The sequence below is a fragment of the Emydura macquarii genome, unplaced genomic scaffold (genome assembly GCF_026122565.2).
Source record: "Emydura macquarii macquarii isolate MOO-44397 ecotype Brisbane River unplaced genomic scaffold, CSIRO-AGI_Emac_v2 contig_3220, whole genome shotgun sequence".
NCBI lineage: Eukaryota > Metazoa > Chordata > Testudines > Chelidae > Emydura > Emydura macquarii.
The window spans coordinates 4720073-4746959 of record NW_027133357.1 but is presented as its reverse complement, the minus strand read 5'-3'; the positions used below and the strand labels follow the sequence as shown (position 1 = coordinate 4746959).

The 26887-nt window shown below is 43.1% G+C and overlaps 1 protein-coding gene and 1 long non-coding RNA gene across 2 annotated transcripts; one reads left to right on the top strand and one right to left on the bottom strand.

The window, feature by feature from the left end:
• Window positions 1-330: 330 nt before the first annotated feature.
• Window positions 331-23948, top strand: LOC137142247 (uncharacterized). Its single transcript, XR_010916871.1, has 3 exons — window positions 331-772; window positions 23117-23171; window positions 23834-23948. It is a non-coding gene; the product is annotated as an uncharacterized lncRNA (long non-coding RNA).
• SRSF3 (serine and arginine rich splicing factor 3) lies at window positions 19215-26887 on the bottom strand. The gene is made up of 6 exons (XM_067531503.1): window positions 26766-26887; window positions 25530-25737; window positions 23840-23974; window positions 21648-21686; window positions 20385-20471; window positions 19215-20082 (listed from the first exon to the last, which is right to left on the bottom strand). Exons 2-6 carry the CDS (start codon window positions 25733-25735, stop codon window positions 20055-20057), a joined length of 495 nt encoding a protein of 164 aa, XP_067387604.1. The 5' UTR covers window positions 25736-25737; window positions 26766-26887; the 3' UTR covers window positions 19215-20054.

The following is a 26887-nucleotide window of genomic DNA, read 5'->3' as shown; positions in this document are numbered from 1 at the left end:
GCACGTGCTTATTAACCTGACCAACTCTGATTTTTGAATTCATGTATTTGAATTAATTCTGAAAGCAAAGGCTATAAATGTACATTGCATTTGGCCATCCACAAAATTCAGAGAGATGATCTTTACTTTAGATTAAGAGAGCAGCAGCCACCAACAGAAAGAGCAATAGTAAAGTCTCCACCATAAGAGTATCCAGTGCGTCTCCTCTTAACTATACTGAGCAGTGAGAACAAAATGGCCACCAACTCTGCTTGCAAGGAGCGGGCTTAGAAACTGGAAGGTCTTTTACACAGAAAGCAAAAGCATAACTGTGCCATAGCTAAGAGTGGCACAGAGTATCATCTGTACCCTATGTGCAATTATTAACATTTATCAGTGCATGGCTGGCCCCTTTAAGAGCATGCAGGAAAGGGGGGTGGGATCCAGTGCACCTGTGACTGATTACCTGCTGCTCAACTAAGCTTAAGGGAAGACATCTGGGCCATATAAAGGCAGAAGCTGCAGGAGAGATCTGGGAAGTTCTTGCAGGTCACAGAAGGTTAAAAAAAAAAAAAAAAAAAAAAAAAAGTTTGAGCTACCAGGAGAAACAAGATTCTAATCTGGTAGGGGCTGGAAGTAGCCTGCTAACAGCAGAAAATTGAGTTAGAGTCTGTGGACTTTATTTTGGGATTTTGAGTTCTGTTTATAATAAGCCTGACTCTAGGGAGGGGTGTTTGCATGGAGAGAAGCCTGTGTGTGAAGGCTGAAGAACCTTCAAAGAAGGGAAACTGAGGTAAGGTGCTACAGAGCTACTCCCCTCCATGGGGAGGTGCTTGGAAGGTGGCTAATGCTGTTATATCACTGTAAATGAAGACCCACTACTCAAATGTGTTTGTTTAAATAACCTTTTTTTAAAAACCCCACAAAAATAGAGAGGCTGGAATAGTCCTATTCTGATGAAGTTTTAAATTGGGGTCTTTTGTCTACTACACTTAGACTGCACACTTCTGTACAAAAGGCACTGCTAACCTGGTGACCTCATTGTCACAAAATTGCACTGAGGCCCCTAGGCAGGATTCAAACAAGCATGAGACCTGGATAATGAGACCATCTGTAGTGATCTAGAAAAGATGCAAAAATCAGAAATGCTAGGTCCTTATGCCCTGAAACAGAAGCCAATCCATTACTAACCTAGCCAGGGAGAGGCTTTCCCTCTGGGTAAGCTACTCCATAATTGTCAGCTATGGAGTTTCTTGTACTTTATTCTGATGAATCTGGTGCTGGTGGCTGGTGAAGACCGGATACTAGACTGGATGGATCATGGGTCTGATCCAGTCTGGTCATTCTTATGGTTCTGTATTAAACCAAATGGCAGCTGTTCATTTCGTTAGAAGGTACTGATGCAATGATGTCCACTATCTTCATCTGTGTGAGGGTCCGAGCTCTCTCTGACAGAGCTGCATTGTGATTAATGACCTTACAAATCCTCTTCCAGGAGCTGTTCGTTCTGATTCTGCAGCTGTGGCATTTACCCCTGGCATGGGGATGGAAAATCCCTCCCTTGTTATTCCCAGCTCTCACCCTGCCAAACAGAGCAGAGAAATTGTGCTGGGGGGGGGGGGGGAGGGAGATGCATTCTGTGGTCTGCTCCCTCTGTCCTTGGGAGCTCTGGTGATGCTACATGCTGGTATTGAGTAGTTCAGGGTGTGGCAAATTCAGCAGCAGTGGAACGTGCATTAGAAAACATTCACATTCCGAAAGCTGTAGGGAACTGACTATTACAGTAGCAGCTGTGGCCTTCGTTTTTATTGTTGAGCACCTTCAGCTCCTGCTGACACCAGGGGACCACGGAGTTGCCCAGCACCTCTACAGATCAGCTCATAAGGAGATAAGACCTACTGTCTGGGTAGCCACAGAGCCCACTGCAGGGCTCCTCTGCCAGAGGTCCCAAAACCTTCCAGTCATCAGAGAAGAATAACACAGGGAGAACTTTTCTTTAAAACACCCAGTCACCTGGAAGAACTGTTAGAACCCAGGAGAGGCAAAGAGAAGAATGTGCTGTAAAGTCTGATTTAGACAGTACTCTTCAGATCTTAACTGTCTACATGACACGCAGGGTTAGATTTTTCAAAGGAACTCGGGCCCAGCTCCTCCTAGGTATTTCAGGCTCCCATTGAAAGCAATGGGCATTAATTGCCTAAATACCTTTGAGGATCTGGGCCTCAGCCGCCCCCCCCCCCCCCTCCCAACTGTGAACAGATTTTCCCAAAGCACTCTCCAAATTTAAATTCAATGCTGTGTTTAACCATTGGCTGGCTGAAGTTTCCTCCTCTCCCTGCCCTAACTGACTCATAGTATTCATCCTCCGTGATCCCTCCCAAATCGAGGATGATCTCTTTCCTAGTATTACTGTGTGCTGCTAAACAGCTGCTGTGCTCCCCACCAGGGGTGGCTGAGAAGTGAAGGGCTTTATGGCTGTCATTATTAATCTGTTGGTAAAATGATTTGCTAGCCTTTAGGGTGTTAGTGTCACCTCTGTCCCGCTTCTTTGTGGATGCTGTCCCAGTCTAGAGCAGAGAGAGGAACTTTTAAGACCGAAAGGTTTGTTATGATCATCTAGTCAGCTCTCTTGCATGACACAGGCCAGAGATTTTCAGCTGGTGATTCCTGCATTAATCTTTTAATAGATTCATAGTTTAAGGCCAGAAGGGACCATTATCTCATCTCACTTCACCTCTTGCATAGCATAGGTCACATTAAATTTCAGCCACATACCCCCTGTATTGATCCCACTAACTTGTGTGACCTAAGCATATCTTCCTGTCTTGGGTTGAAGTGATGGAGAATTCACCACTTGCCTTGTAATTAAAGGGGTCTTAGCCATACCTCCCACTTCCAGGGGATTTGAATGACTTTCAGAAGCAACAGACACAGCTCTAAACTACTGAGCTGCTTATCCCAACTGAGCTCTCACTGAGGTTATCCGTAGCTTCACAGCCCCCTTCTTCCGCTGTCACCTGTGGTTACACTTTGCTGAGTTACATATTAGATTCTCTACTCAAAAGAGCAGGGATGTAGCTGTCTGTGTGTAGCCAGTGTTGCCACCTCTTGACATTTTTATCATGAGCCTCTTACCAATTGGTGTCCCTGGTCCAACGGTTATAGCAGAATCTGTGCTTTCATTTAAAAAAAAAAAGTTTCCAGCCTTCCTGATTTGGGAGGAAAATTTGAAAACATGACCCCTGAAGTCTCAGAAGGCAAAAAGCCTGCAAATTTATTATTTATTGTTTGATTTTTAAAATCCTGAGATCTTAAACTCCTGATTCTAGGGGCCTGAGCCATGATTTTTGGATGCTTGGTGTTGTCAACACTGCACATGCCTGTAGTGCTATATAAATAACAATCGTATTAATCCTTTGACAGCTTTTTTTTCTCTTTTCACTCAGTGTTCATTCGAGTAGACCTCAGCGCACGTATTTTGCTTGCAGCTGATTGGGTTGTGGAAGTTGCTCCAGAACCTATAGGCAAATACAGATGCCCGGGGCTTGATCATCGAAGGCAGTGTTTCTTGCACCACAATGTCTGTGAGTCAGCTGCTGCTCATCAGTGAGACTGGGCTGGACTCATGCTAGGAGAAGAGGCAGTGGAGTCTAGCTGTAAAACATGCCTGAACATATTTCCTCTAAAGCCCAGTTTCATTCCCTTCCAGAAACGTACTTTGTCATGTTTGAAAGGCTCCTAGACATCTCACTGCCCAGTGTGGACAGGAGTCCCAGGAACACTGGCCCTCCACTCGAAACTGACTTAGATCCAGATTTTAAACATAAGGCAGAGAGAGGGGACTGTAAGAAGGAGAGAGTGGCACAGGTCTGTAAAATTCACATGGAGGTTTCAGATACCCTGAGATTCAGTTGGTTGGGCTGGGCTTTTGGTTCAGCCCCTCTCTAGTAAAGAGAGAAGCCGGATCTACACTAGAAGTGCTTTGCAGATATTGCTGTACCACTCTAAAATACCGGCAAAAGGAACCCACTATGGATGCAGCTATACCAGCAAAACTGCTTTTGCTAGCATAGCTTAGAACCCTAAACATTCTAGGTATAACTGCATCTGCACTGGGGGCTTTGGCTGGTCCATCTCTGCCAGTCACCAATCACTCCCCTGACTGACTTAGCTATGCTGGCAGAAGTCTGTATTGTAGACCTGGCCATGCAGGCTGGAGTCTCTACGGCTTTGCACCTTGTGGAGTCATTTACATCTGTGCAAAGTGGGGGTAACACTCTTCTCAGTCAGAATTGCAGGCCCAGATCCTCAGCTGGTGTAAATCAGTGAAGCTCAGTTTAAGCCAATGGGACCAATGCCAGCTTAAGCAGAATGAGAATCTGGCCCCTACTGCTTTAGGGATGATGATATTGGATGCAAGGCGGAGAGAAAAATCAGACCCTGTGTCTTCGGTCTCATCTGAACTGTAGCAACAACTATCTTTTTAAGCTGGCATGTACATTGTCTAGCCATTTAAGGAGTTTTTTAAAGGCTGATTTTTGCCTGAATAGAAGATGTCATTAATATATATAACAACTGGCTAACTTGGAGTGTCCCCAGGCAGAATCTTGCCTGCTCTGAATATGAAAAATAAATGATCCTCGAGTCCTCTTCTACTTTAGTCACTGAGTGTCTCTTGAGTTGAGGACTGCAGGGTCAGACCCTCATCTCTAAAGCAGAGGGCAGAAAAAGGAAAGAATGGAGGGGAAAAGGCACATGTTTTTCACATTAGATTAAATAAGGACTTGATCCTGTAAAAAGCTGTCTCCATGCTCAGCAGCTCCCAGGATTGGACTGGGGTGTACCTGAATTCATACCTTTCTTGAGTAACATCAGGAAGCTGGCTGTGTTTTCCTGAATCAGACTGTACTTGGAAGAATATAGCTATGGTCCAATTTGCCCATTGCCCTACGTCTTGTCATCCTTCATGCCTGTACAAAATAGGTATCAAATGCTACCAGATCGGATGGGCAGTGTGTGACATCTACTTTGCACAGGTATAAATGGCTGCACACGGGGCAAATCCATGAATATTCAGGCTCTTAAAATCTATTCAGCAAGATTAAAATCTCCAACATTTTCCATTATCTTGACTAATGAGCTTTTATTTTTTAAAGTAGGAAATGTGAACACTCAATGAAACGTTCATGCTCCAGCAAAAGTCTAAATGAATCCAGTGTTCGGCTGAATGGCGTTGATAACTGAGCGAAGAATGTTTTCCCATCAGCTCTTTGAAGTGCCCTATTAAGTGATTTTATACTAATAGGATTTTCCCAGGAAAGAGAGACAAGACTGACAAAACGCTGAATGCTTGATTAACTCTGCCCCTAAAAGAACTTGGATCGTGGTAATTGACTCTTTCCCTGCCATATTCAGCCATTGTTTGCTTCATTTATGAAGGCATGTTGATGAGACACCAAACCCAGTAGAGTGTAAACAGAATCCTGCCAAGCACAGATGGCTGTATGAGGCATTCTCTAAAGCAAGGTCTTTGGGTTACTGGAAATATTGCTGGATCCAGGGAGTCTGGAGTATGAATTGTTCATTTCATTTGCCGCCTAACTCATTTCCACTGCGAGTGGTTTTTAGGCTCATTCATAGTCATTAACGTAATTGCTTCAGGAATTTTCCAGGAGGAGCTTAAGGGACTTTGTTGGCTGGTAGAAAAGAACCTCATTGTTACAATGTCCTGAAATCAGGCTGCAGGAAGTACCTGCGGGGTTTTAATGTTTTATTTTTGTTTTTACTGATTCATACCATTTGCCACAGTCAAAGATAAAACCATGACTCTGCAAAATGCGCTGCACCTGCCTAATGCACCTGCTGAGGGAGTGGCAGTAGAGATCAAATGTCTGAGCCATGGAACAGTTGCAAAATGCCTTCGATCTCTCTGCCTCTAGATCAGTGCCAAAGCTTTTTGGGTGTGATACAGGGCGATTGGCCCCTTTAAGAGGGAGTGGGATCCAGTGCACCTGTGACTAATTACCTGCTGCCCAGTTGGGCTTCAGGGAGAAGGCATCTGGACCTTTATAAAGAGGGAGACACCAGCAGGGGAAGGAGGACTAGCCACTGACATCTCTCAGCTTAGAGAGGATGAGAGAGAAGCCTGGGAATCGTAGGGGAGAGAGAGCTGGAGCAGGATTCCAGGGAAGTAGAAAACAATTCCACACCCTACCTGGCAAGAGTTGTCAAGGAGCCCAATAAGGGAAACTAAGGCAGGGGAGATGAGGAGCCACCGCAGGCTATGAGGCGGTGCTCACATGAGCCCAATTAGAGGGCTCGACCCAGCATGGTGCTAAGCACCCTGAATCAAGAGGAGTTGAAAACACTCAGCACCTCATAGGATTGGGCCCCAAAACACCGCTCTGGGTCCTGGTTCTTACACTAGTGTTGATCCATCATTTTAGATGGATTTACTCCAGTGTAACTGACAGGAGACAACCTCTGGAGCACAGCCAGATTCTGCTTTTCAAAAACTGACATTTTTAGGGTTTGGGCAGAAACAAATTTCATTTTAGACAAAATTTCCTGATTGGAAATTTTCATTTGAATTCAATCAGCTCTGTTCATCCACATACCTCTCTCCTCTCCACTTCAGGGTGGGTGAGGGCAATTCAATCTCCCTGGCCCTTTCGGTCCTGGGCTTCTGTGCTGGGACTGCCCCTAAAGGTTTTAGGTTGTGGCTTTGTTGAGCTGACCATTAAGAATGAGTGGTGACCCCTTACACTGATTTCAGGCGGCACCACCGAACAGCCATTGGAGGATGAGAACTTTTGGTCGCTTGGGGCCGGATTGACAAAGATCTTTAGAGAACGGGTTAGGTACCTCCAACTGAAGGACAGTAGGAATTAGGCTTCTGATCTGTCTAGGCCCCTTTGTAAATCCCACTAGATGCTTTCCTGCATCTTTAGGCAGCTAAATACATTTGTAAATCTGGCCCAGCCACACCTGGATTTAATTTGAACTCACCACCCAGGCACCTTTTTTAACTTAATCTTATCCCCTCATCCATAAAATATTGTACATTAAAACATAAAGCCCACCCATCACATACCTCTCCAAGGTAAGGGAATGCATGCACTTGGAACTTCTGGGCCTGATTCTGCCATCCTCACTTGGCAAATAGTCCCATTGATTTTAGTGAACGTGACTAGGACTTGGGGAGTACATGCACACAAAAGAAAAGGAGGCCAGGAAGGGGAGGTTGTGCTGGGGTTATAAACCCTCGCTACACCCCATCCAATAGGACCAAGTGTGCCTATTTATTCTTCCCTGGTCTCCTGGAGCAGGTGAGCAGAGAACGGGGGGTGATCTGGCTCTGTCCCTAATGTAGTGGCTAGCGCAGCTGAGCTGGTGTAGGGAAGGTTGTAATTCACTGCTAGGAGAGGGCAGTAGATTAATATCTTCCTACAGCAGTGAGGAGGGAATTGTGCGTCCTGGGGCCACTCTTGGGTTGTGCAGCTTAGACGCTGTCCCTCGCTCAGGCTGTATACCTAAGATCGCAGTCTGGCCTAATGGTGTAAAAAAAAGTGGGATATGGCCCTCGGTGTTTACACCGTAGAAGGCTGTTTCTAGGGTGAGCTGTTGACTCAAGCTTGCTCACTGATTTGTGGTTTTAAAATAATCACTGATGCCACGCCCTCCGCCCATTTTAACAAAGGCGTGAGCCTCTCCAGCACAAGCCACTCCACAACTGTTTGCAAAGCGAACCTGACTCCTTCGCATAGACCTGCCTGCAAAACAAGATGTGACCAATGCCTGGATAAATAAATGCCCATCCTTGTGGATGGGAATTTGATTGTCCTCTACTGCCTTCACCCAGTAAGAAAGGGCCTGATCCTACCAGGAACTGCATGCCTCTTGTGAGTCAACAGATCAGCCTTTTCTCCCTGCACGGAGGCAGTAGGAGGCAATCAAAGTTCATATGTTGAACCCTACCGTAAAATGAACCTGGAGGGGAGAGTTCCCTGCTTCTCTTAAGCTCCGTGCAAGGTCTGTACAAGGGGCCCTGATGTCTGAAGGGGGTGCACAGGCATCCGTGTGTAGCCATAAGTACCCAGAAGGCTATGCTGGGGGCAAGTTAGCGATAGGCCTGGAGAGAGGATGCAGATCTGTTTACCTGATCCACTGGCTTTGGTATAACTGGCATTAGGGGAGGGGGTTGCTCTTAACCTGAAATAACACCTACAGAAGAGGGCTAGACTGACAGCCCTTGGCCCTGTGTTGGGGGATCAATTTCCCCTTCCCTTCCACACTCCACCCACATGAATATCTGGTCTTTGAGAATGGTGAAGCTTTCACTTGCCAATGAACTAAGAAGCCCCTGTATGTTAGTGTTTGCCTCCAAAAACATTGTGTCAGATCCTCAGTGGGTGCAAAGTGACAGATCCATTAGCTTCATTGGAGCTCTGCCAGTTTCAAGGCACTGGCTATATATTAATCAGCTAAGTCATTGACTTTTGCAATGCAAATTGAAGGCAGTAAAGTCCTTTCTCCCATTTTACAGATCTAGAAAGAGAGGGTAAGGCTAAAAATGTACAAGAGTGGCCACTGATTTGGGAAGGTTGAGTTTTTGGGTGAGGCAATTGACATCAGAGGCCACTTCTGAAAATGTCTCTGCATGAGACTTGCCCATGACTGCAGAGGGCATAGATTTAACACTCAGGAGGGCCTGGCTCCCAGTTCTGCACTGAGGTCACTAGTCTATGCCTCCCTCTGTAATATAGAATAACTATCTATGTGTTTATGCAAATCTTTACCCACATTAAAAGACATACAGGAAACTAAATCTAGAGAGAGCCTAGGTTTACATAATAAGGTAAATTAGGCTATCAGTTACAGCTGTGAAACTCTCATTGGCCTGTCATTTGTCACATGCACACAAACTGAGAGTCCAATCCATCAGAAAGTCAATGGGAATTTTGTCATTGGCTTCAAAGGAAGCAGGCTCTGGCCCTAGCTAGTGGGGGCAATCACAGGGTTTGTTATGGGAATAGTTGTCTCGAGGGGCCTGATTGTGTTCACTTACAACAACATAAATCAGAACCTACAATCACGCCTTTGTAAAATACATGAGATCAGAACCAGGTCCTTGACTTTTTGGAAGTATAAAAGCACCACAGGCGCCAAAAGAGTTTATGATAATCACACGAATTTAATCTGCCTTAAAATTTGATTTCACTGGAAAATGCTATGTTGTATCCCCCAGATAAACATTTCTTCACAGAGCACCGCCTCCTGGCATAAAATAGCATTAAGGTGACACCCAATAGCGGCTGTCCTAGTCAGAAATCATATGGTATTTTTAACCACTGTTCGTGCCTGAGAAAATCTGAGCAAACACTAAATCCAAATACTGTACTGGCAATACTTAGGTTACCATAAAGGTTATCAGGCTGAGAATGATACTGCTTCCTCATGGGCACAGTGCAGACCGTGTGCTCAAAATAACTTTCTAGTTGTTCCTGCACTGAACTGCACAGGAAAGCGATGTTTTTCATTACAGCTGGCAATAATGATCTTCCATCTAGCTGAAAAATGACATCCCCGTGTGACATGCCACCACACCCTGATACTGTAGCCGCACCCTGATGCCGCTGCTGATGAAATGTCTCCAAGTGCTCCCCAGGCATTTCTCTATGAACATGAAATGAACAAGAATGCTTTGTGTTGATCACACACTTTTCTGATGGCATTGGCAGTCAGCACAGTGCCCCGTGTAATTTATAAATACACTGCAAATGATCTGGGCCAAACTTCTTATTTACATGTGTGCAACTTCATAATCTTCACTGGGGTAGCCTGTGTCTAAATAAGAACAGGATTGCTGAGATCGGATTCTGATCCAATTTACATTGGTGTAAATGAGGAATAACTCCACTGAATTCTATAGTTACAATGGGTATAAATTTGCCACTTACTGTTGGGCTTTATGTATGGTGTCCATGATGGAATCAGGTATAAAATCATCTCATGCAAAAAAAGGATGGCAGCTAAAATTCTCCTAATGGCCTGCTCCAAAGCCTACTTAAGCTGATAGAAAGATTCCTGTTAATTTCAATGGGCTGGTCAGACCCTATGGCACTGTAGCCTTGCCAATGCCTAAATAATACAATGTATAATATAAAGTAGCATATGAATAACTTAGGTATGTTTTGTTCCAGTGTCTCTTTATTCTGTATTTGCCTAAATCTGGCACAAAAGCAGATTGATTCTGAAAGGCATATTGGTTTGGATGGCAGTAATAAAATAAACCTAGTAGCACTGCATTGATGTCCCAGCGTGGCAAGAGAGAGCTCTGCGCTGTTGCCAAAATGCAGTCTTTCAGATGAGGCAGAAATTTGAAGCAGTGGCTACTACTTGTGTCTGTGATATCAATGCACTTTTCGCAAGGGTTGGGATGTTAATCCCGGTGTCCTGGCTAAATTCCAAGTTAAATAACTACTTTGTTAAATTTCTTCTGTAGTTTAGATGGGAGGAAATTTTCTTCAGTGTTGCTGTGCCATGTTAAACAGGTGGTATGTTTCACCCCAGAGCTAGCTGCATTTCCTTTTTGGATGAAGTCAATCCCTGTATATCATTTTAGCATGAACACACTGAAATCCTTTAGGGCAGGTCCAGCATACCACAGCAAGTCTGAGCCCTGCTCTGGTGTCTATGTACGGACTGGACTGTAGGGTCAGGCTGGTGGCAGTAGAATTCTTTTGCCTTTTCTTTGTTTTCATGAAGCTTTGAAGCTCTACCTCACCACCCTTTGACTTGCGGATGGAGTTTGTGCTTGGGTAGCTGTGAATGTTCACTGGATCACTAAAATGGGAGCTTATTTTGTGAGGGTGTTTCATGCAGTCCTCACTCTCCAGAAAAATCATGCCCTAGAAAGTTAATTAGACAGACCTTGGTATGCGTAAATATTGCCCCTTCTCTTTCCATTTACAATACTGGCTCTGTGGTCCGTTATAATTAAAGAGGGGGAGTATGGTAGGTAGATGAACAACATCTTTATTTGGCCTTTAAAATGTGTGTTAGTGAGCTGCATTGGGAATGACTTGGGGCCAGCAGCCGAGGCACATGGAATTTGGAAGGGGATCCAGTACTACACAGATATAGTCGAGGGCCAGAATTTTCAGACAGGCTCGGCACTCGTAAATGGGATTAGATTGTCCAAATAACTCCACTTCACTCCCATTTAGAACCAAGAAAATGTATATTTTGAAAGCCATATTTTCATTTGAAACATTCTGAGATGTAAGTGTCACAGAGGGAGTTGGGTACCAAGCTCTTTGGAAAATCTACTGCCCACTGTGGATGTTGAGCACTTGAAAATCTGACTCCATGGGGGTTTCACAAAATACATTCAATCGTGCTTTGTCATCTAAACTCAGAAGTGCACGTGGGGGCCATAAATGTACAAGCCTTAATTTGGGGTTTTGTAGTCCGGCTTTTTTAGGAGCCTGGATGGTTATAACAGTATTTTATCATCAGTCCTGTGCTCTTTTAATGTTAACTCTTTGGCTATTAGCATTAAACATAGGCCAGTGAAATCTGTTTTGATTTGTTGTTACCTGTTTTCCAAGTTCCTAAATCATCCTATCTTACCTAGCTGCAGTAGCTGTACTACTGCAAATCAAGTCTGAATGTATATATTGTTTTCTGCACTAGTCACTTCCTTTATTTCCAGTGAAGTCACTTAGGGCTGTCATAAACTGTTATAAGCTAAGCAGTGTTGTAGTAGGTTAGTACTTAGAGAGGAAACATCACAATGGTGATGGTGACTCAGCAGCTCATGGTACATTTCCCCTGAGTCATTACGAGGGGGAGATGGGTGATTTGAGCATGGGTCTGGGAACAAGTGGTAAAAGGAAACCAAAATAGGAGGGGGACTGCTCGCCATTTCCAGTGGCTCTCATCAGTTTTCAACATCATTGATGAGGCATTGCGTCACTTGTGGTGATGGGAAACGGCAAAGGGAAGAGAAGGGGGATGATCAAAACTGATTACTAGCCTTCTGTAATTGTTCTTCGAGATGTTGCGCATGTCCATTCCATGTCAGATGTGTGTGCACCACATGCACCAGTGCCGGAGATTTCTTCCCCCAGTGGTATCCGTAGGGCCGGCTCCAGTGCCCTCTGCAGTGGCGTGCGTCTGTGCTGGTATAAGGGGGGTTGCCAGCCCCCGCCAGTTCCTTCTTGCCAGAACTCTGACAGAGGGGAAGGAGGGTGGGTCTTGGAATGGACATGAGCAACACATCTCGAAGAACAACAGTTACAAAAGGTTAGTAACCGTTTTTTCTTCTTTGAGTGCTTGCTCATATCCATGTCTGGTGACTCACAAGCTGCGCCTCTGGAGGTGGGCCAGGAGTTCACGAACGTGCCGATTGTGATGCTGCTCTGTCAAAGCCCGCATTATCCCATGCCTGTTGCATGATGGCATAGTGGGACATGAAGGTATGAACAGACAACCATGTCATGGCCTGCGAATGTCCAGTATTGGAACTTGAGCTAAGAAAGCTGCTGACAAAGCCTGTGCTCTTGTTGAATGGGCTGCCACCCCACCCTGTCAAGGTAAGGGTAAATTTGTCTTACCTGACGTCTGAGGTAGCCCATGACTATTGCCATACATTTTGTAAACATCTTGGCACTACTTATGGGCCAAATGGAAGGGCCATGAATTGGTAGTGGTTGTCTCCCACCATGAATTGTAAGAACCATCTGTGGTCATGAAATATGTATCCTTTAGGTCGAGGGTGGCCTACCAGTCTCCAGGGAAGGGATGATGTAGGCCAGGGAGACGATGTGGAACCTCAGCTTCTGAACCTACGTCACCTCAACCAATGTCTCAATAGAGGCCATAGGCTTCCTTTCGGATTAGAAAGTAATGTGAATGAAATCCTTTCCCTCTCACTTGCAAAGGAACTTACTCGATGGCCCCTACCTGTAGGAGAGCTTGCACCTCCTGGACGAGAAGTTGCTCATGAGAAGGGTCCCTGCAGGTGATATATTGGTGCTTCCCACTGCCATTTCTCACAGGATGGAGGACAACTAGTGTGTATAGGTTTAAAAATAAAAGGGGGAGAGCCAGGAAATTTTAAGAGAGGCTGGTGCTGACAAGGCCACAGAAGAAGACCCTACACTGCAATTTCAAGGGAGGGGGGATTTTTTCCATCTTTTCCAGGAATTTCATGATTTCTGGATTGAAAGGGGCATGACAACTGTGGCAACAGAGCTTCAGAGCAGTAGAGCAAACTTGGTCATTGGGCTGCCCCACTGCACACAGCATGCTGAGGAACAAGGCGTTTGTACCTTTCATTAGATGCGTGTCTGCATTTTTACAGCATGCTTTCAGGATGTAAGGCAGTGAGACAACAAGCAGTAGGAATGGGAAAAAAAAAAGTCTTCTATTCAAGCAGCAGAATTAGGAATTGTAGGTTACTTACCGGTTACCGGAGTCCTTGGAGATGAACTGCTGCATAGTCACTTGCAGGATCAAGGCATCTGCGCCATGAGCTTCCAGAACCTTCTGGAAAGTAGTTGGGGCCACTCGCCCCATGCCCCTCCCATCCTGGATGGTTCAGAGGGTATAAAAAGGGGGAGTTGACCCCAACCCTCCATCAGTTCCTTCCATTAATTACAGTGAGGGCAACTGACCATTGAAACAACTTTCCAAGGGATGGGGTAGATTCTCCATCACTTAGTCTTTTAATCAGGATTGGATTTCTTTCTGAAGGATATGCTCTGAGTCAGCCACAAATTATTCAGCTCAGTGCAGGAATCACTGAGTGAGGTTCTTTGATCTGTATTAGCTCAAACTAAATGACATAAAATCTACGAAGCGTAGGTGATGGATGTCTCAATCTCAATCCTTAAATTATTCCAAGATGGGAGGAATCAAAGTTAGATTTACTTAGACCTTCTGAAATGCTGGGCCAGCTGCTCCATTGGACTCGAATACTTTATTAGACCCCAGGGAGGCTTGGTAAAGCTAAGGATGGGCCCTTAGCTATTTCTGTTGCCCATGGTGGGGTCTACCAGTGGCACTATCAAATCCTAGACAGTGGGTACTGCATGGTGACACCACTCCAGAACCGGACCTGCTTTAGAACCGGCAGCTAGGAGGTCGGTAGCATAGATCCCAATAGTCTGTATAATAAGATTCCAGGAATATCACTGTCTCTCACTTTGAAGCCTAAACATTTGTCAGTGAGAAGCGATGGAAGAGGCTACAAGCATGGCTGAGAGCTATTTTTGTTCAGAATATCACCAGGTTCAATCATCACAGGGCTTCCCAGTCTGTTACCATCCAGTTTTTAAGTTTTTTAGCCATTTTGACTTTATGAATTACATCTGTGCTATGTAAGGACCATAACTATGCCATGCCTAGAGACCACTGTGATATTCAGTCACCACCCTTACTCCAGTTATGTGCATACACCAATTTCATTGGTTGTATGAGGGGAAACTGCACAGTTGGTGGATTACATGGCCCAACTGCCACACCCATGCAAATCTCCCAGCACAATGCCTCCAGACACAAATCAGCACACACAATCCCAAATACTACACACAGCCTCTCCGTAACCCCCCATCCTTTGCCATCCACACAACTCTTCCAGCATTAACACAGCCCTCACACAAATCAACACAGCCAGCAAACAGCCTCATTACTGGGATTTGCAATCTGTTATCCCATTTTTAAATTCTCAGCCATTTTTGGCTTTTTTACACACGACTTTACATATTACACACACGAGACAACCCAGGCTTTCAGCTACTAGTGTTCTAACAAATTTTCCTCCTATGAGAGGTCAGACGCGCAGATCTGTCAGTGTAGCTATGATGTCAGATACAGGGGATCTCAGAGTGGCGCCTTATCTGCTGCTCTAAATCTAACTTGGTTTTACAGCACACTGCATCTTCTCTGCAAAACCTTGGCAATGTGCCTTTTAATTCCCTGAAGAAAAAGCATTTCAGGTATCTCCTTTGGGTTACAAAGAAATGCTGAAGCCAATAAGCAGTCTTTTCCTGGACACTCAGATGGATCCCAACACCAGAATCCATTTTCCTACAGAGGATGCATGGTACAGACATTTTGGGGATCTGTGAGCTCTATCAATTCTGAGAAGTGAGGATTGAAGTATAGCATCCTCATGTTTTAGGGACTGTTTCAGAGCCCAACCAAACCTTAACTACTACATTATCTAGAAGTTCAGCCACCCAAAACCAAGTTTCTGAGCATACACGTGCTGAGGATCTGACAGGCTAAAAAGCTATTCTGGCCAACCTAGTCTTGGGTGGCTAAATTTCTGCTAGACAAACTGAGCTGTTAGGAATGGGCTGGGAGCCCAAGAGAAAGCCAATAGATCCTGCCAAGGGAACTGACAGTTCCAAAACTTATTAAATTGGCTTCTACGACTTCTGGTAGTAAGAGTCTAAGAATAGTTCCATTCCTCTTTTTGCCTTCAAGGCAAAAGGGTCTGATAGATGGAGCATCAGAAAGGAGGAAAAAACCATCTCCCAGACAAGAACATCAAGTGTGTGCATCTGAAAGTGGCCAAATGAAGCAAATGTTAAAACGTTCTTCTGCAGTGAGAAATGTACCATTCTGGATCAGATCAGAAGTTTGTAATGCATTTACCCTGTCCAGTGTTTTGAGGACTTAAGTGCTTAAATGCCTTTGAGGATGGATCTGTTTGCTCTCTCCACTATATTAGGTATGGAGTCAGTAGGACAAACAGTTCAGCAAAGATCATAGTGTTGGAACTGCAGTACTAGACTCCATTGATGTCAGCAGATGTGGGTGGGGCCTTAGTACAGAACCACTGGGCAGGTGACTTTGTACTCAAAGGTGTCACTTGCATATTTACTGTCAAATCTGAATTCAGACTCTACCCCTGGATCCATATTATCAGATTCAGATGCAGGCTTGATTTCTGGCTCTGGATCTATATTTGTCAGCTACAGGCTTACATTATCAAAACTAGGTCCTTTTTCCTTTTTTTAAAAAAATACGGCTCAGGATCTGTTTTGTTGCAGATCCAGGACCAGTGAGTGCTTGGCTGTTAAATGGAGATCTGGGTTTTTCAACCCCAGATCCAGGCTTCATTGCCAAATCGTCAGCCAAGTTTTTACAGCCAGATCCTCAGGTAGAGGCTGATTTCAGCGATGGACCGATTTAGCAGACCAGTGCTGAAGTCTCTCCCCCAAATACGCAGTTTGTGAGGCAGCCCACTTCCATTGTCCACACAATGCCCTTTTTTTTTTTTTTTTTTTAAATCTGACTGAGCACTTGACTGAACAAAATTTGCCCCCTGAAGAGCAGGAAAAAAAGATCTGGGGAAAGGAAAATGTTGAGGACACTGCATGATCCAAGCTTGCAGCACTTTTGGAATGGAATTAAAGGGTGGTCGGGGTTACTCCTTTCAGGATAGGAGGGAGTGAGTTTCACCCCATCACTACTTTCTAGAAGCTCATGCTGTAGGTGCCTTGATCCCACAAGTGTGAACAGTCACTGGCTACCTGAAGTGCTAAATTTAACAGTGTTAATGAAAGGAATCAAATTCCCTTTCCTTTAATACATTCTCCTGTTTAATTTCCTGGTTTACATCTAGCTTAGCCAAATGTTCCCATATACACTTGGCACAGGTTTTCAGTAACTAGTTATCTCATGGGTGTAATTTGTAAAGTCTTTTTAAGCTTAATATTTCAAATTGGATAAGACAGCAAAGCCTACCAAAAAAAAAACGAAACAAACCCTCAACCATGTTGCAGTAGTTCCAATCACTTCAGTGACTGATGTTCTGTCTTCAGCATTGTGTGGAAGTTATGGTCTGGTGGTTGTGTTTATCTTATGCTGGGAATCTTGTGTAGATTTGAATGGATGGCACATAAGGGAAGCTATGCATGTGTGAGGTAGTGTATGCTGGTTGTTAATTTGCTTGCAGCTGCTTCCATTACTTCCTGCTGACTCCAGACATTTTAGCCTGAGTGATAGCCTGGGAATCTTACTACACAGATTCTAAAGGGAGCATAAGATGCAGGCAGCCCAAAGCTCAGCTCCATAACTTGGTCTTGTCTATTTCAGAACTAGGAGGGAGATGCAGAGCATGGAATTGAAAACACAGGTTGTTACATAAGAAAATATTAAATAAGACACTTGAGTGCCTCCTGAGCAGATTGTTATAGTGTTGTCCTTTACCACAGTTCTTGCACTTTCCCCTGAAATACCTGATTTTGGTCTCTGTCAGAGTAGATAGCCACTGGTCTGATGTAGGACAGTTCCTACCTAAACAAGCATCAGTTTATTTGCAAAGTGGTATTTTTCAGGTGAGAAATGAAAAGCAAATTAAGCAAGTCAAATTCCTACCTACACTGGTATAGGAACCATTCAATCACTGTTCCTTTAGTGTACTGTATCCCTGCTACTTCAAGTGGACTGCATTGTTTTAGTCAAACTTTAAAGAACCCATATATAGCAGGAAAGATCACTGCTAGGCACCTGTGAAGAATGGAAGTAGCCTACTGGCACCCTCTGTGCAAATTGCTGAGAGCAGAGGAGTGAGGAAAGAAACAGGTAAGATTCAGTATATTAAATCATCATGGTCACGTCTATATAGGTATCTGGCTGCATTTCAGTGGTGTGTCACCAGGCATGGAGACAGAATAAGGAGTGTTATGGAGGATGTACCAAGAACACAGGTTAGTAATAGTAACAAGGTACTACTAAGAATATATAGTAGGGTGACCTCTGCCAGTTAGCTAAATGCATACACAGTAGCTACCACATTTCAACATAGTCAACTGTGATTGCCTAATGTGACATCAAAATCTGAAATTCCAAATGAAGTTCACAAGACTGGTATGTGCTCTGCTCTTCTGGAAGAGGCCAGGTACATTGCATAACCTTCTTAAATACCCAAAAATCAGATCACTTCTGAAAGTGTAGTTATGTATTATCATGGTGACAATGTAAGTTCATACAGATCCAGCTTTTACTGCAATGCAGCAGTATTTCATTTCCTATAATCAAACCTTTAAAGAGCAGGCAATATTCAGAAAAACATTTAGTTCAGTAGGAACCACACATTCTGCATGAAGGTGCATGGGACTTTTAATCCCATGGGTGTGTAGTGTTTAAGATACAAAAATAAAGGGAATTTAATGTACTCTAGCCAAACTTCAGGAATCTTAAACTGAAGTAAAGAAAACCATTGCTGAGCAGCATGCCTACTTTTCAGGGTGTTTATGTTCATGAAAAGAAAAAAAGCTACCATGAGCAGTGTTTTTGCTAAGACTGATGTTTTTACTTGATGATAAAGTCATGAAAAACCCCACTACATCAGGTGGGTTGGTATCCATGTCAACTATCTGAGAAGTGGTTCTGTTCCTGACAAATGATTAGTTGTATATTGTGCATAACTCATTTCATTAATACTTAATATCTGTATTTTCCTTGTGAATAAAAAGGTCCTAGATTAGAATGGCATTCATGTAATTCCTTCCATTAAAACTAAGTGAACCTGATGTAGCACCCTTCTTGCCTTTCCTCTCAAACAAAATTAAACAAGATTAAATCCATTATACTTGGAACAATCTAAATACAAAAATCACTCCCTTCCCTCCCAGAAGGAAAAGCATTCTGCAGTTTGGAGCTCTTACACTTGGAACCATCCCATGAATGATTTTTACACCCTGAATAAAATCTCCATGCAAGACTTCTGTTTACAGACAGAAGCAATTTTAAAGCCTTATAGAAAGCTAGATTGATAAGCTCTGAATCCCTGGTTATTAAATGGGCTGCCAACTCAATTATGGGTTGCAGGAAGTCAGTGCCCTACATATAACTGAAGTGTTTTTTTGGACAAGTTTTGTTACTGAGAAGCACCAATCCTAGCTAGAAGGTACTTTAAGTTGTTAGCAAGACTGGTATAAACCCAACCATGGGATCATAGACCATGCTTAAGTGTGAAAAGTCATGGAGCAGTTACTATTTCCAAGCAGCAAGTGGTTTCTCAACAACTTGCATTCTACAACTGAACTGTAGTACTGCTGACTAGCTAATTACAAATGTATTAAATTTTAATAGGGCTGTAATTTTAACTCCTTTTACCTTGAAACAGTATTACATTTGAATTAAGTGCCTAACCATCCAGATATAAATGTTCTGCACAGAAATGTTAGATACTCAAGTTAAATGCTTACAACCAATTTGTAACCAAAACTTTAATTCCAAGGATTTCACAAAACATTTTACAAGTGACATGAAAATTTGCACAGTAAAGAAATGTTTTCTCACTTCTACAATGTACCCATATGCACTCAAGCCATCCACTCTAGTTGTGTAATTTGGTCTGCTCAGACATTCTGGAATAGTCTAAAATGCAAGTTGTCTGGTAAACCATTTAAGAAATGCTCTAATCACATTAAATACAAAATTACTTGGCCCAAGGGATAAAAATCTACATTTTATGTAATGTAGTTCTCCAGAGTTCCAACGTGGGAAGTCAATAGAAGTTCCAAAAAAGCTCTGTACAAAACCACCTGCAATGCATTCCTTTACTTGCTACTGGTTTGCAATTTCCACTTTCCTTCCAAAAACTGTACTAGAAATAATCATTTTGTTCTCGATAGAGTGAATAGTTTGTCATAACAGATTACTATGTATATTCACTGCAAACTTCCTTTCAAAAGTTATCTACATTTGATATTCAAAAAGATTCCAGGACAATATGGAGACTACAAATATGTTCTTCTGTCTATGAAAGACAAGTTGAACACCATTCCAGGCAAATGAGTTAGGCATAAGGGTACATCATAAAACAATGTTATTACAAATCATATGATCTGTCCAGAACCATATACAGATTCACATCTTTACGTTTGTCACCTGTTACAAGATACAAGAAACAAAGCAAGTTCAACAGCTAAAACATTTTAAAAATGCACCAAGCTTTATGAAGTCTCAAACAAAACAATGGTCTGTACATGCTCCTCCCTCTTGTCTTCAGATTTAATGACTTCCTGTACACAGCTCCTCCTGAAGTCTTATTTCCTCTCATTTGACCTGGAGCGACTAAAGAAGAAAATGAAAGGTAGTGTATTAGAGATGGAAGCATTTACATCATTTTACTTGGGAAGAGAGACTTAACCCATAAATTATACACTTGAAATCTCTGAAAAGGTTCTAAATACTGTATTGAGTGAATGAAGTTATAAATTTATTAAAACTGAACTTGGGTTCCAAGTTCCTTGAGAAAACTTATCTAAACACTAGAGAAATGTTCTAACTGGAAAGTGAATGAGCATAATTTTACAGCACTATTTTTAAATAGTGTCTTGTACCGAAGTATTTCTGAAGAGACAATATATTCTTACCTACGAGACCTGGAAAAGGAACGGGAAGGCTTGTGATTTCTCTCCCGTGAAAGTGATCTCTCTCTTCTTCTGTCTCTAGAGAGGGACCTATAAGATTACAATGAAAGATTATTCAGCAAAAAGTGTAACTGGATTATTTACAACAAAATGTTTGAATATGCATGAAGGAACATTACTATGCAAAGAAATGTATAAAGAAAGGTCAAGTGTATTTCTTTCTATCTTACAACAGACGAAGAAAATTTCAGGTCTTTCCATCTTTGCAATGCATTATTTGAGCATCAGAATAGTTTTTTCATATCAAATGGTCTTTTTCAAACATCACTGCCCTGATGGTTAATATGGCTAGTTCAGCGCTGCATTAAAAGCACAATTCTATTACACCTCCATAAAAAGAATGAATTCACATTCTCTAAATGTGCAACTATTTAGTAAGAATGCTTATCCATTAATAAAAGATTGTGGCAGTAGCCTCTCCTTCCTCATGTAGTTAAAAGAAATCAACTGGAGTTCTGACATTGCTTAAAACTCTTATTGCATGATTAGGTTTATATTTAATCAAACCAATTTTAAAAGTTACATGCATAGGACTACAGTGCTAGAGAACTCACTGGACAAATATTAAGTTTGTCAGTCTTTAAAGTGCCACAGAACTCTCGTTGGTTTCCATCAGTATTTCCTGTGCTCAATCAACTGCTATATCATGCAACTACATACTACTAAGCAGCTTCCCTGTTCCAAACAAGAAACTAATGCATTTTAGTGATGGATGCAACTTTTCCTATGAATTGTTTGCACAATGCTCGAGCAGTTTGGCATTAAGTGCTTTGACTTAAAGGGACAGTATCTTACAACTATTCTTACAAAACACTTATGTTTGCAGGAAGTGAAAAATAACTCTAGATAGTCCATTTCATGAGAACAGCCTTGTGGGTAATGTCAATTTCCCCAGAAGTTTGTATGGGTCGCAAAGCAGTGTAGCAACAAGAAAATAAGATGCATTAATGCCATGCATGCAGTAATGCTAGAAATACACCATTACTGGAACAATAATGGAAATCCTGTTTTTTCCATCTACTCTGGAGCCTATTAAAACAATCTATTGTTATTCTTTGGAACATTTTTTGCATCATAAAACTGTTTTGTATCAGCAGAACTACTTTAAATATGACATTTGAGTGAATACAACCAACTAAGGAAAGATGCCTTAGAAGGTATTCAGGACAAAACACTAGATTTCGTCTTTAACTAACTGTTGCTTACCTGCTGCGGCTACGAGAAAAGCTTCTCCTTCGTGGTGATCTAGAACCAGAAATAGAAAAATGAGGCTTTTTATGAATTTCTTTAGCATTAAGGAGGTGAGGTATTTCCCAACTTGTCAAACTCACTGTTGGGCCCAGTGAATGTGCCAAGAAACAACTGGCACCCATCGTCCAGTAAAACGCATGGAAAGATTAATGCAGTAAAACAAAGCTCAGTGTGAACAGCACTTTTCCAACCAAGAATTCAGATTAACTAAATGCTTCACAGCAGACCTGTCCAATGCAACACTTCCATTTCAACTAAATCCACTGCCCATAACACCACACCAAAGTCCCACAAGTGGTTCCAAAAAACAGCATAGACCAATGTTTTGGAACCCATGCAAGCCAAAAAGGTCCATGACAAGACAAGAGATACCAAGTGGAGAAAAAGTGAAAATGCGCTCTGTGTAAATACTGATATGCCATTAAGTGCTACATTAGAACTGCATATTTGTGACTGGCATTTTCTGAAATGCCATAGAGTGTGTTTAGATTTAAAAACCTTAGCTTGGCCCAGTTCATCCCAAAAAAAGTAATTGTTTTAAGTTTTGAAAACTGTTAGTAAAACCATTTAAAGGTGATAGGACTTGGCAGATTTGCAAGGAAAAGCTAAATGTTAGAGCTTTATTAAAAATTTAGTTTGGCATCTCACATGCAAATATACCTCATTTACTTTTGGTTCCATTTACATTAGAAGTTTCCTTATCACCCTTAAAAGTTTTATTCAAGCAACATATGTACGTTACCACTCAATTATGCACAGCCAGCCTTTGATTGAAAAAAGTAATACTTATAAGCCGCTTACTCCTTATTTTAACCAGCAGTAAACTGTATAAGCAGGAAAAACTTACTAGTTTTTGGTTTCAACAAGCTAGAAATGGTGAGGTGAGGCTGCCGGACTGACTGCCAAGAAGAATTTGCTGAAAAGGTTTTGCCAGATGTTGCGTTGTATTTAGTTGGTTGGCGAAGGGGGTGTTGTGGATTTTTCCTGCTTTTTTGTTAGCCGAAGGCTGCTGCTGTAGTTGTTGTGAAGACATTTGGTAAATAAACAGCTGAGCTGATTGGCCGGGAATGTGTGGGCGGTCGAGGTGGCTGCTGCCGATTTGGTTAAGGTTGGAGAGAAGGCTGAGAGAAAACAGCATGCTCGGGAACCAAAGGGCGGTGCAACCTGACGACTGGCCATGCCTGGGTCATGTGAAACGACACCAGCCAAGCTGAATGGGGCGCGCTGGTCACATGACGCTGAAAGGGCTAGTTGACTGGCTAATGCAGACTCAGAGGGTGGTGAGAAGAGACATGATGGTGACTCTGTAACGGGTTCATTTTTATTAATAGATGGACCAAAAAGCATAAAAATGAAAAACAAGCCATCAGTACAACCATCTATCAGCTAACAAATACTCCTATTGTGTTTTTTTTTTTAAACAGCAAAAGGGACATGGTTTCAAGATTATCTTGTGAGGACTTCACTCACCTGCAATAGGTAAATTGAGTTCTGTATGAACCACGTTGTAGGTTTGAGAAGTGCACGGTTATATAATATTTACACAAGTTAGTTCAGGTCCAAGAACGTAGGTAGTTACCAAAAACCCTGCTATATTTTAGATTTGGGTTTGCAAAGCTCAAATGACAGATGCTGTCACAAGATGTTTTAACTTTTTACTAGTGTCATAAATTAGATGATTTGTACATTTAAATGCAACTGTTACTGGTTTTAACATTAAACAGCTGCCTGCTTGGCAAGTATTTGAATTGTTACAAAGTGGAGAAATGCATTTGCATGGAAAAGCTAAGCTGCTGTATGTAATGTTTGCCATTATGGAGTAAAGGAAAGGGAACAGCCTAAATAGATGTATGGGAAGAAAGGGAAAGTGTGACTAGAAGATGTGCAGATTTTAGGAGGGAAAAGGGTAAATCCAGGGCAGAGGGCACTGACTATCACTTGCGTAGTGACTTAAGGACAAAGCCAACGTTCAACACAATTTATGTTCCTCTTGATTTTTTTTATATATTAAGTGTCTGGCATCTCCAAATTGTGATCAGGATGTTTAAGATGTTACCCATCAACATGCTTAAAAGAAAGCCTGATTCTATGATGCTAAATGGTAACAATCTCAACAGCTCTATGCATGATTTTTGACTTAGGGGTACCTGCGGCGAGGAGGAGGACTTCTTCTGCGATAATCATCTCGAGGACGCCTACCCCACGATGGAGGCGGACCACGGTTACGACTCCGTTTTTCACCATTAGATAGCTCCACTCTGACACGGCACCCACAGAGTGTTCTGGAAGAAATGTTATTGTTAATGCTCCTACCAACAAACGTGGTGTACTGAAGACACAGACAACACTGGAAGGGAAATATATATTTGACTAAATGTAGGTGAGGAATAAGATGCTTGGATACTATCAGCAGGATATAAAAAGTCTAATTCACAGATAACCAGAGCCTCATGTCCAAAGCTACTTAGAGAGAGAGAGAGAGAGAGAGAGAGAAAACAGGAGACAAGCTACCCAAGTATCCTGGCTCTTCTGGGTAGGGATTTTGTAGCTGTGACTCCATTAATTCAAATTGTAGCGTATACATGATACAGCTGGAAAACTAGAGGATAGAATTTAGTGAACACTGCAGTTTTGTTCCTTCACAGCATTGCTGTCTTATGTCAAGGTAAGTCTGATTTAATGTTCCAATACACTTGCCTCTGTTATTAGTTGAAGATTTTACTGTATACTGTAGAACAAATATGGCTTCTCTACTAATACCATTTCTGAGTGAACAAAAAATCCTGTGTATCCTCTCTCCATGTAGAGGCTTTTACAAGAAAGCTAAACGAATACATTTTCTAAATTTAATCGAGATAAGCATTTAACACTCAGGCACAATTTATGGAAGTCACAATTGCACTACGGTTTAACATGAAATCTGTACTCAAGCTGTAGCTATAGAGACCTGTGAATTCCAAAATCAAGGCTGTGCTCAACTGCTTATACTTTCAAATCTGGCTGGTGGTCAATGCAAGTATTTATTTTTGTCTTGAATTTTGAGTATGAAATACCTTTTTTAAAATAAACTCTATTTTTGTTCTATTGCATTTCCAATTGAACAAGCCATTTTCAAAGACTTTTTAAACTTAGTTCCATCTTAAGGGCAATGATCAAATTGACACTTCTGAAGTGTTACATTAAGTATTTAATAGTTTTCATAGGTTTTTCACAATAACTGCAAGGCCCCTTCAACTCAAACTGGAATGTTGTAGACTTAGGTGTCCATGTATTGTGCCCCATATGCCAAGTGCAGGCAGAATCAAACTAGTTTGCACTCTAGAGGTTCATGTATTTCTTCCAAACATATTAGATATTTGGAATTTCTAATCTCAGGACAAGTCTATATCAGAAAGGGTTTGTCAGCATACCAGCAAATTCCTCTAACAGAGAAAGCTAATACAAACACCAGAGTTCTTATACCAATTCCCCAAATGAAAAACTATAGCAGCAAAATGACTTCTTTGCTGTTATAAATGCATCCAGACTAGGGCTTTGTCAGTATTAGAAAGGAATCCATCATACCCCCTAAAGACCAAAAATATGAACATCTACAAAAAGCCTATTTGCACAATTGACCATCTCAATTAAAATGGTTATTCTGCATTATAAATTACACTAATGGGTTAGTAATACTGACTATAGACCAGCCAAATGATTGGTTAAGTACCCCAAGACCATGTTTCACAGTGTTACTGGATCTTAGTCAGTTTAAACATGAATACAAATTGCTTAACACTAGCTATAGCTTGTTTAATTTTAATTAAATTAATTACATAATCTAAAAGCAAATTTTACCTTCCATCTAGTTCTCTCACTGCATCAGCTGCATCTCGTGGATCTTCAAATTCAACAAAAGCAAAGCCTGGAGGATTTCTAGCAACCCATACACTGCGCAGTGGTCCATAGTAGCCAAAAGCTCTTTCCAATTCAGTTTTGTTGCCATTGTTTCCAAGGTTACCTACATAAACCTTGCAGTCCAGCGGACAAGAGTCTCGATGCATCACTAGGAGAGAAATACTGAAAGTAAATTTTTTTACTTCCATTCAGCCTAGACAGAAGTGCAGTATTTTGGCCTTTGGCCCAGATCCTTTGACGTACTTAGGCTGCTAACATCAACTGAAATCCATAGGTATCTAAATACCCGTGCCCAGAAACCACAGTAATGATGCATAATGAAGTGTAAAGATTAGGCTCCCCCACAGGCTTTAACTCAACCTGTTAGCTGGTGAGAACTGCAAAGTGACTTGTCTTCACTAGGATCTGAACTCCAGTTAGCTAGCTCCCAGTTAACACCACCCTTCTTTAGCAAGACTACAGGCCCTCTGGCTCTTTAACCCCTCCTGGAGGCGAGCTCTAAAACCCGCCCCCAAAGCAGCCAGGGTTTAAATGGCGGGGGCTAGAAAGTTGGCAACATCAAGGCCTGCAGGGGGCGCCCCAGACCTGGCGCGCCGAGCCATTGTTCTGCGAGCAGCGCGCCAGGCCGGACCGCACAGCCAAGGACCCGGATCAGGGCCGGCCCACCGCAGAGGGAGCCTGGATCAGGGCCAGTCCTGCAACCCGCCGCAGAGGGAGCGTGGATCAGGGCCAAGGCGTAGGCCGGGCGTGTACGCGCCTCCCGTCTCGCCGGGGCTGTAGGGAGACGGGGGGGGGGGGGGGGAGAGAGACAGCCCTCCCGGCGCAGCTCCGCGCCGGCTCCCGCCAAGGAAGGTAGTTAGAGAGGGCTCCGTCTAGGCCCCACCCCGCTGAGGTCCCTTTCCCCGGACTCACGCAGCGCCTCTCGCCCAGCCAGGCCTCATCTCGCCGCGCCCTATCGCAGGGGGAAAGGCGCGTCCCCCCTCGGGTGCCATCTCCCCGCTGCGGCCCCGCCATCGCCTCAGCGGAGCGGCCGCCGCCCCGGCCCAGTCACACAAAATGGCGGCGGCTCTTTGTTCGGCGCCGGCGGCCCCTGCCGCCTCCATCCGTCCCGTCCTCCCCGCGGAGCCGGGTCCCGGCTCAGCCACGCCCTGACCCCCACCCTGGCGAGGCCCTCACCGAATCCCGGGGTGGGCGAGTGGATGCGAGAAGGGAGCACGCGCTACGCCGCAGCCGACTTGATCCCAACCAGCTTCCCGCTCCGCTTCTCCTCACTGGACAAAATGGCGGCAGCCACCTCC